General features: G+C 35.8%; 2 protein-coding genes across 2 annotated transcripts; one reads left to right on the forward strand and one right to left on the reverse strand.

Annotated features, from left to right (window-relative positions):
• Positions 1 to 2692: 2692 nt before the first annotated feature.
• LOC103507063 lies at positions 2693 to 4889 on the reverse strand. Its single transcript, XM_017443154.2, has 4 exons — positions 4467 to 4889; positions 3808 to 4358; positions 3441 to 3609; positions 2693 to 3159 (listed from the first exon to the last, which is right to left on the reverse strand). The coding sequence occupies exons 1-4, from the start codon at positions 4759 to 4761 to the stop codon at positions 2693 to 2695; spliced, it is 1482 nt and encodes a 493-aa protein (XP_017298643.1). The 5' UTR covers positions 4762 to 4889.
• A 2230-nt stretch (positions 4890 to 7119) lies between these two features.
• Positions 7120 to 8547, forward strand: LOC103507064. The gene is made up of 3 exons (XM_026822020.1): positions 7120 to 7290; positions 7652 to 7823; positions 8206 to 8547. Exons 1-3 carry the CDS (start codon positions 7137 to 7139, stop codon positions 8405 to 8407), a joined length of 528 nt encoding a protein of 175 aa, XP_026677821.1. The 5' UTR covers positions 7120 to 7136; the 3' UTR covers positions 8408 to 8547.
• Positions 8548 to 18312: the final 9765 nt, after the last annotated feature.

An 18312-nucleotide genomic window follows, 5' to 3' on the forward strand; every position in this document is an offset into this window, starting at 1 on the left:
GTGCCATTGAAACTAAAGATGTTTGACTTTCACCGGTTTCGTCAATTGTTCTTAAATTTGTAAACAGTTCCATTACATTTAGCTGATAATCACTTGGGTCTGCTATTATTGCCATATCTTCAGTCATTCGCGCTTGCAGTTCCATTATAACTTTGTCAAAAGTAATTCGCTCATCACTGCTTTCGTCAAACATTGTTTTCACTACACTTTCCGCTGTTGAATCAGATTTCTCTTGAATATTGAATCGTAGTATGCTGTCATTTGTTTGATGTGTACTTCTATTTGTTGATGCACCAAATGACTGAGGAGTGGTGTCTTTTGTAGCACTACAAAAATCATTACAAACATTTTTATTTGAAATATTGACGGGCATTTTTTTCTTCAAGTTCTGATAATTTTCATACAAATGCTGGAATTCTCGACTTTTTGTTTCCAAGTTTTGTCTAATATGTATATATTGGTCTTGTAGTGTTCGTTCATCTACAGTTGGTTCAGGTGCAGATAAGAAACATCTTGCATTGAAAATCAGAGGTTGAATATAATCGTTTGCCGAACTCTGAAAATGTCCCTCTTTTCCTTCTTCAGGTTTAGCTATGAAATGGTCGTCAGCTTTCATCATCTGATAATCTTTTATTTGTTTCAATTGGTTTCTAATTGAGCTTGGTTCATTATTTATACATTTCTGATTTTTTTCTTTTGTCTGATTATCGTTGCTTTTAAAAATTATGTTTAATTTATCTTTTGAGCGACCTTTTTTAAACATTATTTTAACATTATTTGATTGTATTTTGAATTGTTTGGGTTGTAACTGTAAAGATTTAGAAAACATAAATTAGTACGAAATTTGGTCATTATTATTATTACCTTTCTCCTACATCTACAATATCTACATAGAACCTTTGGAATCTAATTGGATATACTGCATTACTGTTTAAATATACCTAACATACCTATGTCCATTACCTACAGGTCCCTACTAAAACACTCGTACTCGTACTCGTATCAATCTAATTCCAAGCAATTACATAAAGTTCACTATACCCTGACTTACTGGAACTTTCTCCATTTCTTTCACATCTCCACTTCCTTCATGCTCATTCAATCTACCATTTACTTCTATCTCGTTAATATTACGAGGATTGCTATTGGTTACTTTTGCGGTAGTACCTGAACTTGGACCATTAACGTTGGAAATCCAAGATATTGTTTTCTCAACCCTGACAAAGGGTAGGAAGTTGGAGGTTGGGAGTTGACTTCTGATTCTACAATTAATACAGGAGCTAATTAAATGACTATATGCATATTTTCTTTCCATAAATTAAACAAAATACCTTCAGGTTCCTGGTCTAGCAGTATATGAGTTGTTGTCACTGAATCCACCACAGCTTTGAAATGATCATCATTGATTAATTTGCTGTTGAATAATCTACGCAATCCAATCTGTATTTCATCGGACATCTTCATGATTCTAGAAACACATTAACAAAAAGATTGTGAAGAGTAGTACTTGGATATGTTATAGAAGAGCTCAAAGAGTGGGTGAAACTAGGATTTTCCATTAAATTTCCTTGTAATAGTACAAGGATGTCCTAGATTTTACCAGGAAATCCTAGGTTTACCTACCCATTCTCCAGGCCAATCTTGCAACAAATGTCCGTGTTAGATCTATATTCATACATAGTCTGCAATCCTGGCTTTGAGATGGTGCACACATACCTATTATGAGATATGTGTAGGTATTACATAGGTACCTATTAGGTATCTATCAAAGCAACTTTAGGAAAATAAACCTTGGCACCTAGCTTGGGTATCTAGTATCTATAGAATTGACTTGTGTTTCTGATTGAAAGGAATATGAACGGACCATTTTACTTACCTACCTACTCAAAAATTCACCAAAAATGTCAAGAATATGCTGATAATGTAGTCTGGATTTCCTTATCATTCACAACACAATCACAACAAATCAACAAAAATCTGGTGTGAACATCACACGACTTTCTATTACATTAAGTCGGACAGTTCTAAAAGTTTCACCATTCGATTCCGCGTGAAGTACGCAGTAATGTACCTATCACCCCCACCACTCTAGTTTTTTTAAAAAGGAAAAAAATCACAAACAATTTTCTCCTACCTGTATTGAAAACTAAAACTTTACGATTGTATTCTCGTGTTATTAAAACGACTCCCGACTGTCTGATAAGAAATAAGTTTTCAAGTTTAGTTTCAAATCGCGAGGTCCCAGAATGCTGCCTTTGTGGACTTTGTGAAAAAATATAATTTAATTTTAAAAAAATATCTGTTCTAGTAAATAGTGCAAGTGGTTCTAGATAAAATAAAAGCACATTTTCTAAAGTGAATAAAATTAACAAATTATTAACAGTATTTCTAACCCATTTGCAATACAAGGTATCTATTTGCGTTAAGTCCATTTTTTGAAGTGTGAGTTTTTTTTTTTACACATAGGTAATAATATAATAAAAGGTCGTTTGTGAAGGCGAAACATCAATTTTTCAAACCTGTCCTATTATTTTATTTTGTACAAAATAAAACAATAAACATATTTCTGTGCTAAAAGGTGAGCCCATTGTTTTATAACGAGGGGTCATTTTGGAATTATTATAAAAAATCTGGTGTGAACATCACACGACTTTCTATTACATTTGAGTATCGAACCCGCAACTTCTCAACTCTAAGTCAGAGAGGGCTTTTGACAAGATCTCATGTTTTTGTTTCGATGGTTTTGACTTTTTTCAGCATGTTTGTTAGAAAATTGATCATTCGTCAAAGTGAGATTTATAGGTGTCACTGATTTGATTTCTGTTAGTGTGTTTTTCAATTGTTTGAAAGCATTCTTCTGTTTTTCTATAGCCCCAATTCTGTTATTGTTTTTTGAATCTGTTTGTTCTTCCTCTCTATATACATCGTTTTTATTTTGCCCAACTTCGCTCTTATTGCTTTGTAATGTTGTTGCCGGTTGATTGTTTGTATTGGTTTTACTCAATGATAGTTCTATAGGTGTATAGGATTTTACATGGGTTAAATACTGAATAATGTTTTTCTTAGTGTCAATTTTTGCCATAATTTCGTCTTCTTTCTTACATTTGGAATCATCCATTATTTGACGTTCCCTAGTTTTCTGTAGCTCTTTCATAGAATCTGAAAGGATTGTGTTTTAGTTTCCACAAGTTTTCTCGTGTTTAATGAATAGTTATCGATTATTTATTTATCTAAATTAGATTAATCTAAACTTTAGAGGTAGGGGAAATATAAATAGAATGGAATAGAATATACCTTGTTTATACCACCAGCATAGGACTGAAAAGTCCCTTTACTCTCGCAGTCTAAACAAGGTCTTATATATTTGATTGGTAATAACATTACATTTTATGGAACAAACAAATAGGTATTTTCAACAACGAACACGTTTTATAACTCACCATTTGCAGTCCTGATTGGCGTAATACTCATAGCATTCACTCTACTATTGTTTTTGGTAGGCACTAATTTCTTGAAGAGATTGGTGAAAGACTGTAGACAACTCACTGATGGCGGCGGTTCGTCATTTGGCGACGTAGTCGTTAGAGTGACGGGTTCATTTGTAATTGTCTGAAAAAAGAAATTGTTTAAAAAATACTTTTTCCTTGTTGTCCTGGTTATATTCATCTATTGTACATTTCAAATCTTCGACATTTGAATCCAATGCTGTATAGTTACCTAGGTATTGGTAATTCTTTTTGAAAATCATGCAAGTTGTAGGTAAGTATGCCAAGTGATATGTACCTACGTACATATTTTGGGACTTACTTTGGTACTATCACCTTTGTTAGAAGTAGAAGAGTTTTTTTCATAATTGATGCTTTGAACTACTTTTTCAGAATATGTATTTCTGCTATTATTTAGAATATCTTCAAGTTTTTCACTGACGATATTTTCATTTTCTTTTGAGGTTGCACGGCATAGCAGGTCTCTGTTTTTTCGGATATCTAATCCTTTTAGAGTTCTGTTGACACTACCACTATTTAATATGGCATCATTAAGATTTTCTGTCTTCGGTACATTATTGAAGTCCACAAAATGAATCGACTCAGCAGAAGTGTCCCAATGGTTTTTAAATATGAATTTGATCTTTTCTCCACCATTACTGTTTTGACGTATTGATGTGCGGCGTGATTTGGATTTCTTTTTAAGTTTTTGGCAGGGCTCAGCATTCTGTTGAGTTTCATTTATTGTTGAATCTTTTGTATTGAACCACTTTGAAGGCATACGGCATTTTTCTTGGAAAATTGTCATCAGCTGGTCCAGAAGTGATATTTCATTGGTTTCCCTAGTCACAATTTCATCAATCAGTGGTACACCTGTGGAAATTTAGCCACATAATTAACTATTGGTTTCCCATTAGATTTTCTACCCAAAGGAGATATTTACTTTCTTCAGATAGTTAATTACTATTTTGTTACACTTACCTTTTTGATAACTTTCATTACGTCTGAATCGACTGGACCCGGGCATAGATTTCAACCGTTTTTCAAATTGTTTCATCCTCTCTTCTTGAAGGGCCTTGTAACAATATTGCATATGTCTGTTCAACAGATACAAACCAATCATTACTATTCCCAAAATGACAGACTGTAGATTAGCATCGTGAAGGTCTAGAATCAAAGGCGTATCAATCCAGGACCCATATTGTGGGTCGTTGAATCCAAAGTTTGGTAGGTTACAGGAAAATATCGACTTGATCTTTCTTCTCCATGTGTCCATCTTTTACTGATAGCGTATTCCTGTCTTTCAATGATTTGATACAAAGATAATATTTATGGTCTCCTAATAGACCTATTCAGAAAATAAATATCCAATAGAATTTTGATATACATACTTATTATAACTAGAGATTTACATATTTATAACTCGAGATAAATTTACAAAATGCGTAACATTTGAATTACTAGCCAGTATACCTAAGGTAAATAGGTTAAAAAAAAAACAACAAGTTTTTAACATTTTAACACATTCATATTATTTACCATCAGTTTTCTCATTCAAATTTACGAGTATACCCAGATTTGTTAGGTAGGTACATATGTACATCTTGGTACTAACTAAACCAATAGTATCTAAGTGGGTACTTCTGAACAGAAGATACGCGCTAATTAACAAACAATTTGAATGAAGGTATAGGTACTTCGTCTGAATATAAATACATAAAAATATGTAAATAAGCAAAACTGTTCACATTTAAAAAAGACGTAAAAGAATCTCGAACAAAAACCAAGAAATCAAAGAAAAGAAAAGCAGAAACACAGAAATCTGACGTTAAAGGAGTTGTTCAGTGATACAAAAGAAGATGGGAAGGAGAGTGGAGTGAACAATAAAATTGTAGGAATGTTCATCTCATTCCGAGTGGTTTTATTTTTTTCTAGGGAAATGAATGAAAATGAATACAACCAGGGCCGAACTAGAATCAGTGAGTTATAAAAAAGAACTACTCTTTTCAGTGGACTACTCAGTAAATGAGTCAGATCCTCGAACATGTAACTCACTCTTCAACTCCCTAATCCAATGGGTAGGTGCTATTGATTAAGTTGTATTCGATCATGTGACTTTTAAATCTTTTAATTCAGTCATCATACGAAATTTCTCTTTGGACTAGTTTGGACTGCCAGCGGGTGTGGTAGAAGGCCTTTGTCCAAACTAGTCCAAAGAGAAATTTCGTATGATGACTGAATTAAAAGTCACATGATCGAATACAAATATATACCTACTCGTAATCCACTGAGATAAAAAGTAGTTTTATAACTGACTCGTTGTCGATCGACTATGTTTGGACACACCTTAAAAGTTACGAGTCTACCTTGTTAGGAATTCCTTAACAGGAGCTTGATTTTTGCGGTATTAACAATTATCTACAACAAAAAAAGCAAGAAGAAAAGGAAGCATCATACCTATCTAATAAAAAAGTATACAAAAACATTTTGTGCGGTTTTTTGTGAAAATTATTCCATTATACAAAGAGGAAACCAAGATAGAGAAATCAACAGAGACGAGAGAGAAAGAGAGAGAGAGAGAGACGGGAGAGAAAAAAAGGAAGAGAGAGGGGGAGAGAGAGAAAAGAGAGACTGTTTTAGGACAAAGCTAAACAGTTATTCGTTTATTCCTCGCTTCTTGAATCTCTGGAGTCTTTGGATTTCCAGACAACAAAAGTCTGGCGAAAAGACATCAAGATGGCTTCCAGCTCCAAATGTAATAATGAGTTCCTTTGCTTTTCACAAACGGTAGAAAAAGGCCCCAAAAAGAAGATCAACATTTCAATGTTTTGGGTACTATGTGAACGTAATAATATTATGTATAGGTATAGATAGGTAGGTGTGTTCTTATCTACATACTAGCTGAATTCCGTCGCTTCGCTCCGGAATCCCGCTAGTTCATCCCGAGGCATGGCCAAACTTGTGGAAAAGGCATGGCCCGAATGAGGCGCTTTAACATGTTGATGGATGTCGTTCGCGCCGGGTCACGGTTATTTTAAATCATGTGATATAGGTCTAAGCGTTGGAGGTACAGGAATAAGGATTCTACGCCGGCGGCATTGTCCTCTAGTGAGGGTGGAGTGTCAAGTGAAGTTCGGATATTTTCATGTTGATGGCAGGATAGGATGTGGCGGACAGAGAGGGCACTACCGCACGCTATTCTTTTTAATTGTTTAAGAAAGTTTTTCAACTAAATCATAACTTTTGAATTCCGTGACTATTTACCTAATTATAATCACATATTTATAAGACTGTAATTTTACTGATTCCATTTTCCAACTTCTCCAGCTGTAGCAACATTCCCCAGAGATTGGAAAGAACTCTAGAAAACCAATGTGCTTCTATTCCTTCACATAAGTATATAGCTGATATACCCAGCCAACAACGGAAGATCAAAACAAGTCGTGAAAAGAAATCACACTTCATGGAAAAGTCAAGTAACTTATATCCTAAAAACAAATACAATATTAATTATTCGATGACTAACAGTCATTTGTCGCCATCTAAAAACACCAACGCGTCTATCCCTAACAACACCTTCAATAAGACACCATACAGAAATGATCAGTCTACAACTTCCATCCTAAAAACAAATACAATATTAATTATTCGATGACCAACAGTCATTTGTCGCCATCTAAAAACACCAACGCGTCTATCCCTAACAACACCTTCAATAAGACACCATACAGAAATGATCAGTCTAAACAAGCAATCAACAAACAACAGTTGAACCATTTTAACAGACGGAAATGTTTAGGAAAGAATATTTTACAGTCGGACGAACATGGAATAGCACTAGACCTAGACGAGAAGACAGGGGTAGAAAATGTTACTTGAGGAATAAAACATTGAGAAACCTCGTTGAAAGTCCTGAAAACCTATGTGGATAGAGCGCTCTGGCACCGAGAAAAAGCACACATCCTGCTGGTTAGGTTGTATGGTAGCAATAAAATGCAGGTCATTGGAAGAGTATGTTGTCCTCCACAAATTGCCCATTTGAATTGATGAACAAAATTGCAAAACTGGCATTCCCCCTACCTATATCCTACCCACAAATGATTAAATTTTGCAGGAAACAAAATCGGATTTTTAGAGCTACCATGATTATTTACTACAAACATAATATATTTTACAGCAATATCGAAATTCACAAAAGACCAACTGTGAAAAAATTACTTCCTCCAAATATGATCGAGAGTTATTGGGCAAGAAATATCAAACACCAAAAAATTACCCCTCTGTGGCTCTCTGCAAACGTTTGAAAAAGTGTCGACGAAGAGGTCGTAATTTGTACAGGTAAAGAACTGGCACAAGTAGGTACCTATGTAAATTTGTTCCATCTATGCTATTATGTATTGTATAATATTATGTACCTTCTTACGATGCTTGAACTGTCAGACTTTATCTTTAGACTGATATAGACTCTCGCCAAAAGCTCTGAACAAACAATGAGCAATACCTGTTAGACTCTGCTAGAGAACAAGGAATAAGGTGATATTATAAGTAGTTCTAGGTAGATATTATGTATGTACTTTACCCTCATGTACCTACCTACCTACCTACCTAAAAAATCCAAAAGAACTAGGGACTAGGTACCAACTAAAATATCAACTGTGGGCCCATTAATATAGTGTCCTTAAACTTTAAACTTAGTGACTCTATTTTCATTTGTCTACAGATATGAGGACATCCATCGGTATTCCTATGAAGACCATGAAGTCATCATTTCTTACAATCGAAGGAAAAAGCTTGGACCAAGAATGAGACTAGCTCACCACACATCTCGTCTTAAACCAAATCTTCGTACAAGAGGCAGCTGTGAAAGCAATAGCACCAAAGACAGTAGCGAGCAAAGTGACGATGGCTCGTCTACATTTTGAAAATTCTTTGTTTTGAGAAAATGTATTGTTTGTTTCAAAATTTATAAAAATTAATGTTAAAATTTGTGTTCGTAAAAGTAACTTAGATTGACTGATAGAAAGTATGGCCCAAGATCATAATAGAGTACATAGTACAGACCTATTTACCTATCCATTACATAGGTACAATATTTTTTATCATTTTAGTTAAAGACCTATTTAGTTAAAAAAAAAATTAAAAAGTAAACTCGACATCTCCACTAATATTTCTTCTATTGCATATTGCATACTCAAAGAGTAGCACGGCGTTCATCGACCTATTTACCTATCCGTTACATAGGTACAATATTTTTTATCAGTCTAAAAAATTACTAGGTACTTAGGTACCTATTTAGTTAAAAAAAAAAATTAAAAAGTAAACTCGACATCTCCACTAATATTTCTTCTATTGCATATTGCATACTCAAAGAGTAGCACGGCGTTCATACAATTTGTATTGGCATTGTGCGACTGCAGCGCTAAATGTCATAGCGGAAGAATGTTCTTTCAAGATTGGATTGGCAGGAAATTTGAAAATTTTATTTTTGAAGATTTTGAATTTTTTACTTTCTATTACTACAGTATAGCGGAGCTATACTAGTAATGAAAGTATTGCAATCGGTCCAAATTTTCAAAATCGGTTGTTGATTTGTTGTGAATGATAAGGAAATCTAGAATTCTAAGACTACATTATCAGCATATTCTTGACATTTTTGGTGAATTTTTGAGTAGGTAAGTAAAATGGTCCGTTCATATTCCCTTCAATCAGAAACACAATTCAATTCAAGTCAATTCTATAGATATTAGATACCCAAGCTAGGTGCCAAGGTTTATTTTCCTAAAGTTGCTTTGATAAATACCTAATAGGTACCTACGTAATACCTGCACATATCTCATAATAGTTATGTGTGCACCACCTCAAAGCCAGGATTGCAGACTATGTATGAATATAGATCTAACACGGACATTTGTTGCAAGATTGGCCTGGAGAATGGGTAGGTAAACCTAGGATTTCCCGGTAAAATCTAGGACATCCTTATACTATTACAAGGAAATTTAATGGAAATTCTTAGTTTTACCCGCTCTTCGGGCTCTTCTATAACATATCCAAGAACTACTCTTCACAATCTTTTTGTTGTTGTTGTTGTTGTTGTTGTTGTTGTTGTTGTTGTTGTTATCTAATGCTTGAGATTGACTATTATGTCATTTTTCTCCTTGCGCGTCTAACTTTGACGGGGAACTTTAAGATTCGTTCTCAGTTTCCTCCTCTCTACGATTTCGGGACGATAGGACCTCCTCCGTTGTTATACAGTTCCCTCTATCAAACCTCTTCGAAGTTTTGTTAAAATATTGCTACTTTCGTATCAGTCTTCAATAAAGTATTCATTGATTGGAAGATATTATGGGAAAGATGGGACATGTTTTGTTTGCACGTGTACCTAATACCCATACGAGTATGATGTGATGTTACCCGTAATATTCTTTTTTTTTATTATTTAGATTTATTATAGTGCCTAATATTCTTATTGTTTTTCAATAAATAAAGCAGTTGAACTGTAATAGATAACTTATAATAATACTCGTACTACCTACATGTGTATTTATGTGTATGGCAATAAAATCAGCCATTTTAATATTAAATCAGTACTCATACCTGCTTGTAAGTTTTTATTAATCTCAGTAGATGATCATGCAGTATAAATTTACAAAATAATATGTTTCTTACTTATTTTCTTTAAGATGTTTCATTTCATAAAGATTTGTCCTATTTTTAGAAATTTCTCATACTGTCTGTTCACGGTAGGAAATGTAAAGGAATGTAGGTATTTTCATGGCGGAAACATTATTTTAGGTAAATTGTTGACGTCACGTCAAACCCGAGACTTCCAGACTACAATTTAACCACGATTGTTTTCAATATATCGGACTGTAGCTCCCTCTCTGGCTATTGGAAAACCAAACCCCTAATGAAAATTTCTTTTAATTTAACAGTGGAGTACGTACATACCTAAATACCTCTGTGAAACATTGGGAAACACAGGGAGGTAAACAAATTTTTCACTTTCCATTACCATTATGTAACTACGTACATAGTAATGCAGGGAAGCTATAAAATGTAGGTATTGTGCAAATTGCCATATGTCGAAATTCTTAAAAATTGCGAATGGAAATATCATGGGTGGAAATATCCGATTTTAGGAGTAGGATTCCCTGATGAGACCCAAATAAGTAGTTAGTTTCATCAGCCCATGGTATGTAATTCTGTACAGATATGTAGCATACAAAATATCTCGAGAACGGATAAAATTTTGCATAAATTCCTATCTTGTTCCAAGCTTCCAAGTAACATTTTTGTAAAATCGGTTCGTGTATTTTAAAGTTGTGTGCTTTTCACACCAGATTTTTTAACCGAGTGAAAATAGAAGAGGAATCAGAATCAAATGTAAAAAAAAACTCCCATTTTATGTTTCCGAGAAAAAATGAATGGAGAGAGAGAGAGAGAGAAGAAAGAGATACCTACCTAGATAGAAAAAGAGAGTCAGATAGTGAGAGAGATAGGGAATGTACGGGTGAACACATTTTTTTTTTTTTTTTTTTCGATCATTAAAAATACTGTCTGACGGGAGAGAAAAAAGGAAGAGAGAGGGGGAGAGAGAAAAGAGAGACTGTTTTAGGACAAGGCTAAACAGTTATTCGTTTATTCCTCACTTCTTGAATCTCTGGAGTCTTTGGATTTCCAGACAACAAAAGTCTGGCGAAAAGACATCAAGATGGCTTCCAGCGGTTCGTTCTCACCAGATTTTTTAACCGAGCGAAAATAGAAGAGGAATCAGAATCAAATGTAAAAAAAACTCCCATTTTATGTTTCCGAGAAAAAATGAATGGAGAGAGAGAAGGGAGAGAGAGAGAGAGGAAAAAGAGATACCTACCTGGATAGAAAAAGAGAGTCAGATAGGTAGTGAGAGAGATAGGGAATGTACGAGTGAAACATTTTTTTTTCGATCATTAAAATGAAATATGTTCGGGGGGTAGAAAAAGTTGAAAAACAATAAGGCCCCCGTTTTTATTAATAAATTCCATTTGAAATGCTACTAAATGGGGCAAGGGGCAGTGGGGGCACTTGATCTATGTTAACCTCTACTTGTAATAGAAGTACCAACACGGGGAAATGCTACAAGTCTGACCATCCTCCCAGGCTCGTATCTAGGATTTTCCCGGTCCTATCCCCCGAAAGGGAAGAGAAAAGGAAGACAGGGTAGGAGAAAGCCAGCCTTTCATAGAACGAACCTCATCGGTTGAGGATAAAATCCAACCCGTGCGGGAATCGAACTTGCGACCTAGCGTCCTAGCTAACTAGGCTGGCTCTCTATTTATTCGTAACAAACGTATTTCATATTTTACAATAAAGTTACAAACCGTGTGAAAACACTCAATAACCGTGTGCAAATGCAAACACCCATATTTAACGTACAGAAAACCCCCAAGAAATAAACATTAGGCTAAACTGAGGTAGGTCATAACCAAAGTCAAAATACTTATGACACAGATAGCATGATCGTCTTAAGTGCCAAGCTTTAGGGCACAAGATTGACGGAGAGAAGGGATGAGAGGACTCAGTTGAGGAGAAGGAGGAAGAGGAGGAGTAAGAAGCGGAGGAGTAGGAGGAGGAGAAGAAGAAGGAGAAGGAGGTGGAGTGGGAGGAGGAGGAGAAGAAGGAGGAGGAGGAGGCGGAGGAGAAAAAGGAGGAGGAGAAGGAGGAGAAAGAGGGAGGGAAGGAAATAAAATTGTTCGGAATAGATAAACCAAATCATGCGGAAAATTGATACGAGGGAAAGGAAAGCCAAAAGCAGGATGAGAGCTAAGTATTGAGGAGACGATAGACGTTTCTTCTCTTATCTACATAAGCACACGCTTAAATACGCCGTTCTAAATAAAATCTTAACCAAGAGATATTTTCAAATATTCCCCTGTCCTGAGCACAGAGGGATTTGTACTGATGCCAAACGGGCATAAGGCAGGTGTACCAGATCTTTACTAGGCTTTGGCAGTCGATTTGACTTTCAGGTGTATTTGAAATGTGCTGACAGATACTCGTATGTTTGTATCCTATGCGTACGATGTATATGAGATTCAACCATTGCTGTCAACACACGCATGCGATTATCTTTTTCTGCTATTTCAAAAGGGGATCTACCTAAGAGGGACTAACGATAGGGCAAATAACCATTGCCTGGAGAGATATTCAAATATTCCCCTGTCCTGAGCACAGAGGGATTTGTACTGATGCCAAACGGGCATAAGGCAGGTGTACCTGATCCTTACTAGGCTTTGGCAGTCGATTTGACTTTCAGGTGTGTTTGAAATGTGCTGACAGATACTCGTATGTTTGTATCCTATGCGTACGATGTAGGTATATGAGATTCAATCATTGCTGTCAACACACGCATGCGATTATCTTTTTCTGCTATTTCAAAAGGGGATCTACCTAAGAGGGACTAACGATAGGGCAAATAACCATTGCCTGCCTTATGATCTGTATTTTTAAAAACCCAGACCTGAGCACCGACTGCACCTAGGTACATACACGTGTTGCAAAACATATAAGTTGTCAACTGTTTGACATTTGCCAAGTGTTCGGTATACTCAAAACTTTCCTGGTGATACGTTACATATAAACAATACATTCCAAATTTTGCAAGGTTTCACGAGTAGGAATAACATTTTTCAAGTGAACATCTCAGCTCCAGACTCTCTGTTCCTTTCCGCCTAGCCAAAGTTTTGTACACCAGCAGTTGTTCACGAGAACTTGCTCCACCGAAACTTTTGTTCATTATTGTTCAACTGAAGATGTGCTGTGGGTTGGGGGAGTTCTTTTTTTAATTTTTGCAGTCATCCGTTTTCACTGTAGTAAACAAGGGGTTTTCCGGAGTGCTTTTGCCTGGTTATTAGACAACAAGTCCGTTTCCGCTTGTCGTTCGGGAAAAAAATCGTGTCGGGCCTAATGGGAACACTCTCATTTTACATTGCCTACAGGACATTTGAGGAAAAAATCGGGTGAAACTGTGACAAATGAGAACGGGCCTAAAGAAATGGAAAAGAAAAGTTGGAGACTAATTCCAAAGGATCCAATTTGAAACGAAAGGTCTTCACAAGTTCCATACCGATCCTGTAAGCATGTACCTCTTACTCCAGACATCTTACAGCTTACAACATATACGAGTACTTACCTCGTCCCCTCCACCCAAACCCCTTACAACAATACTCCAGAAAACTCTCGGAAAACTCCGTTACGTGTCTTCACACTTGTCTACGTGATGCTAGACGGCAGATGCAACTAATGTACACTATACCAGCTAGTAGCTTCAGCATGTACCAACAACAAGGTACTTACCAGGAAAACATCTGAAATCTATACTCTTACAACATATTATCAAGATCTGAAAACTGTAATGTTTTATGTTAGGGTTGTAATGGCAGTTCTAATGTAAAAACCCAGACCTGAGCACCGACTGCACCTAAGTACATACACGTGTTGCAAAACATGTAAGTTGTTAACTGTTTGACATTTGCCAAGGGTTCGGTACACTCAAAACTTTCCTGGTGATACGTTACATACAAACAATACATGCCAAATTTTGCAAGGTTTCACGAGTAGAAATAACATTTTTCAAGGGAATATCTCAGCTCCAGACTCTGTGTTGTGTTCCTTTCCGCCTAGCTAAAGTTTTGTACACCAGCAGTTGTTCACGAGAACTTGCTCCACCGAAACTTTTGTTCATTATTGTTCAACTGAAGATATGCTGTGGGTTGGGGGAGTTCTTTTTTTAATTTTTGCAGTCATCCGTTTTCACTGTAGTAAACAAGGGGTTTTCCGGAGTGCTTTTGCTGTTTTCGAATGGAAAGTTTTTCGGGGTTTTTTCCTTCTTTTTCCTTTCCCCTCTTCTCGTCGGGAAAAGTTTTTCTCTCTGCTACTCATGCTGGCGCGATAACTGGTTTAGTGGGTTTCTAGACTTTCCAGTTGAAGTGGTGGATGCATCATGTAGTGGATTGTAAGACAGTGAGATGCAGTTTTATTTACCCGATTATTTTGACTGATCATGAAAGTACAGAATTATAAATTAGTATCTATGAATTAGTATATTAGATACATCGAAATGGTGTCTATTCTGACGAAATTCTCGTGTGCGGAGTTCAGTGTGTAGGACTATTGCACCCATCATGAAAGTAAATAGTTAAGTTCATGTAGGTAGATAAAAAAAAATAAAAAAAATACTTTGCGAAATTTCTTATAAGGCTCAATGCAGAATTATGGCAGATAAATTAGATAAGATAAGATATGAAAATAGGCTAGGAGGTAAATATCCGTAGACAGAGTGATCTGTGAGGAAAAGAGAAATGACATTCTAGGGAGAAGAGAAAGGAGGTGAAAAAAGTTTAGTTTTACTTTTCCAAACAAACCAAAGTGAGATCTCGAAACTTTGTTCTTTATATTTCCACAAAAACAGGACAGTTCTAATGGGAATGAACGCGTTTCGAAGCTTTCTTCTACAGCATTATTATTACCTTTTACCGTTATACCTATACATACTTATCACTTGTTCCTGGTAGGTAATATTACTCTGTATGTAAGTAGGTATATGTTCCTGGTAGCCATTCCTTTTGTTCTTTCAGTTCTTTGCTACAGGTTCGTGATATATGAAGACTCCCAAGGTAGCTACCAGCTACCTTTGTATTACCTACGTAGAATTGTAGATACACAGGGCCATACTTAGGCAGGAGACGAGGGGTCTCCCTCGGACTTTTTTCTCTCGTTTACTGTAGGCCAGACTCCAAAAATTTGGAACAACCCCAAACCCAACACCTGACCTGCCTTATGGACATATTGTAGGTGCCTATGATGAAAAATTTGAAAATCTAGGTCATTTCATCACTTTTGGGGCCTAATCTCTTCTTTTCACTTCTTTTCTGTGATAATGATATCATCTCTTTGGACATCATAATCTCTTTTCCTCCCTTCCAACCTTCTAGTGCCTCCTGGAGAAAGGAACAAAAAACAGCAACTTTCCCACAATAGGCACTAATGTTCACACTAGCCAGACATAATATCCTGATAGGATATCGCCACAACATAAAATAGATTTCAGTGGCGACTCATGCCTAGACTAGGTGCCTAAGTCACTATTTATAAGCTGCAAAAAAAAACTTCTTCCCTTTTTTATTTTTTATTTATATTTATTAGAGTGTGCCAACACACACTTCTTCCCTTTATTATTTTTTTTTATTTTGCCTTGTAGAAATTTATGTGGTTGTTGCGTTGTTCACAGAGGATTGAAAAAGAGCAACATTCCAAATATTTTCCCCCACCAGTCTCCACTGTTTTCCACTCATCAAATACTCATCAATATTGTAGAGTATTCAATGATAAAGTGAGGGAAAATACTCAAGAGCTGTTTTGAATTGCCTCACTCCCTCAGGGGCGGATAGGTGGCAGAGTATCATGGATTTTTCTGCTGTTGAAAGCATAGATTCTTCACAGTTTGGGAAGCCATCCTACTTCCTAGTTAGGGTAGCACACCTGCCTTGTAAGCGCTAGGTCGCGGGTTGGATTCCCTTCCAAGGCAAACTTTATCCTAAAACAGAGCTACTTTTTCTGTGACATATAATATCTCTTTTAGTAGTACCGTCTAACTTTTTTTTTTTTTTTTTTTTTTAAGAGGTTTGACAGAGGGAACTGTAACTGCTATGGTCTCATCGTCCCGAAATCGAAGAGAGAAGGAAGACAGCCTCGGTCAGTAAAAGAAAAATTGATTTTAAGGTCAGCCACTCACCACTCACTATCAGGTAGACCTGACAGTTACCTACACCTGATCACGTCCGCTTGTCAGGTCTACCTGATAGTGAGTGGCTTTCGCATACTTCTATCAGGACAAGAAAAGTAAAAACGGCTTCTTTGATCTACAAATTTGGATTCCTCGAATTTCTGTAATAGGACAAAGCAGATCATACTTTTTCACTCCTCAATAACCTAAAGGTGGCGTTCCGATCCTAGCTGCCGGGCAGCGCGACCCGGCAGCGCTGCCGAGCAGCCTGGTCGCGCCATAAAGGTGACGTTCCCTTCCTTTGTGACAAGTTCTGAGGGTGAGATTTTCAGACGGAAAAAAATCAGATCTTTTGAAACTCCTTATCCGGAACAGAGACAAACAATAGGTAAACAAAAGTGTTATTTTCATCACTCATTTGTGGTGAAACTATTCAAAAAAGATCCTGACGAGACTGAGTTTACACTGATACCTCTAACCTCTATGGTCATATTTAGGTGGAAACCTGATGAGGATGGCCCATGTTAACACACCTGAGGATAGGTCAGGAAATCTACTTAAATTCAATTTTCTTTTAGAAATTTACGCGGAATCTTATATTTTGTTCAATCCGATAAAAAAAATCCTTTTGTTTAATCCTGTAGGTACGTCCATAAAATGTGTTTAGTTATTTTGAGACATCCTATAAAAGTAGGTATAAACAGTGCATAATTGCATAAAATAAAGAGAATTTTAAATACCTACTTTTCAACAAACCAACCTAATTAATTAAGCGTAAAAACTAATTAAAACTCGAGATAAAAAAAAGTTAATACATTTTTTTTTCAAGAAAAAGAAAGAAAAGCCATATTCAATCTTCATTTTCTTTCTTCAAAGTTTCAAATGTTTGCTTTGATTTAAATTTATGTTAATTACGAGTGTAATGAAAGAAGAGAAAAAGAAAGGAAGGTAATAAATAAATCTCAATTTTTCCTTTCAAATTTAATCTTTAGTTCTGATCGCACCTGCTAATTGGTCATTGCTCATAATTTTGTAAAATTATTTATTTGATCAAGTTTTTATAGTCTTTATTAGATTCTTTTGACTATTCTCCTGTCTCTATTGGGATACGTCGCGGATTGTAAACACCAGAACTAAATCACTTCTTGACCACAAGTCTAGCTTGATGGAATAACGAGTAGGTAGTGTGATATTTAAATTTACATAGCTCCATATATTTGCTCCAATTTTTTTTTACCCTACTCGGAAATCAATTTTATTTTATAGCTTGGGGTTTTTTCCTACTAATTCAGGGCTTTGACAGAATGAAATGATGAGAGGGGCAGAGGTAAATGTGATATTTAAATTTACATACCTAGCTCCATATATTTGCTCCAATTTTTTTACCCTACTTGGAAATCAATTTTATTTTATAGCTTGGGGTTTTTTCCTACTAATTCAGGGCTTTGACAGAATGAAATGATGAGAGGGGCAGAGGTAAAGTCACGTAAGCTCAATTTTTACTCGCATTACTGGACGTGACATAGCTGGAGCATTTTGTATTTTTTTCCTCTCTCTGCGTCTACCACAAGCTGTCCTTTCCAGTGGTCCTTTTAACATGGGAAAAAACGAAAGGTCGAAAAAAGGAGAGGAAATTTTGTTGGTATGTATGGAAATGGCCACCAATAATTTAAACTGCTGTATGCCAGTGGGTATACAAATTTGGGAGATGTGACAGTGAAATAAAGAAAATCCTATTGAACGATAAGGAAAATCAGAGAAAAAAAAAAGGAAAATCAAGAAAAGCTCGACAAGAAACTTTAAAACAAGTGAAGTGTATGCAATACAACTTAAAGTACACAGTACAAAATCTTGTTTAGGTATTTTATTTCAAAGAACAATACATATTTTATTTATTTTGTTTAATTTGAAGGCTTGAATTTACAGCAAAACAGACAACTTTGTCACTAGACTTGTAGGTATAATAATTATACAAATTAGTTAAAGGTAGTTTTATCTGTCTATGCAGACTTGTAGGTACAATAATAATTATACAAATTAGTTAAAGGTAGTTTTATCTGTCTATGT

Source organism: Diaphorina citri, unplaced genomic scaffold (assembly GCF_000475195.1).
Source record: "Diaphorina citri unplaced genomic scaffold, Diaci psyllid genome assembly version 1.1 scaffold284, whole genome shotgun sequence".
Lineage (NCBI taxonomy): Eukaryota > Metazoa > Arthropoda > Insecta > Hemiptera > Psyllidae > Diaphorina > Diaphorina citri.

Bases quoted from the DNA above. Each gene is read 5' to 3' on its own strand.
- LOC103507064 (XM_026822020.1), top strand. From the start codon at position 7,137: ATGACCAACAGTCATTTGTCGCCATCTAAAAACACCAACGCGTCTATC. The intron at 7,291-7,651 runs ATATTTTACAGT...TACAAACATAAT, and splicing joins ACGGAAATGTTTAGGAAAGA to ATATTTTACAGCAATATCGA. The intron at 7,824-8,205 runs GTAAAGAACTGG...ATTTGTCTACAG, and splicing joins AGAGGTCGTAATTTGTACAG to ATATGAGGACATCCATCGGT.
- LOC103507063 (XM_017443154.2), bottom strand. From the start codon at position 4,761: ATGGACACATGGAGAAGAAAGATCAAGTCGATATTTTCCTGTAACCTA. The intron at 3,610-3,807 runs GTAAGTCCCAAA...TTCTTTTTTCAG, and splicing joins ACAAAGGTGATAGTACCAAA to ACAATTACAAATGAACCCGT. The intron at 3,160-3,440 runs GTGAGTTATAAA...CAATCCTTTCAG, and splicing joins GCCAATCAGGACTGCAAATG to ATTCTATGAAAGAGCTACAG.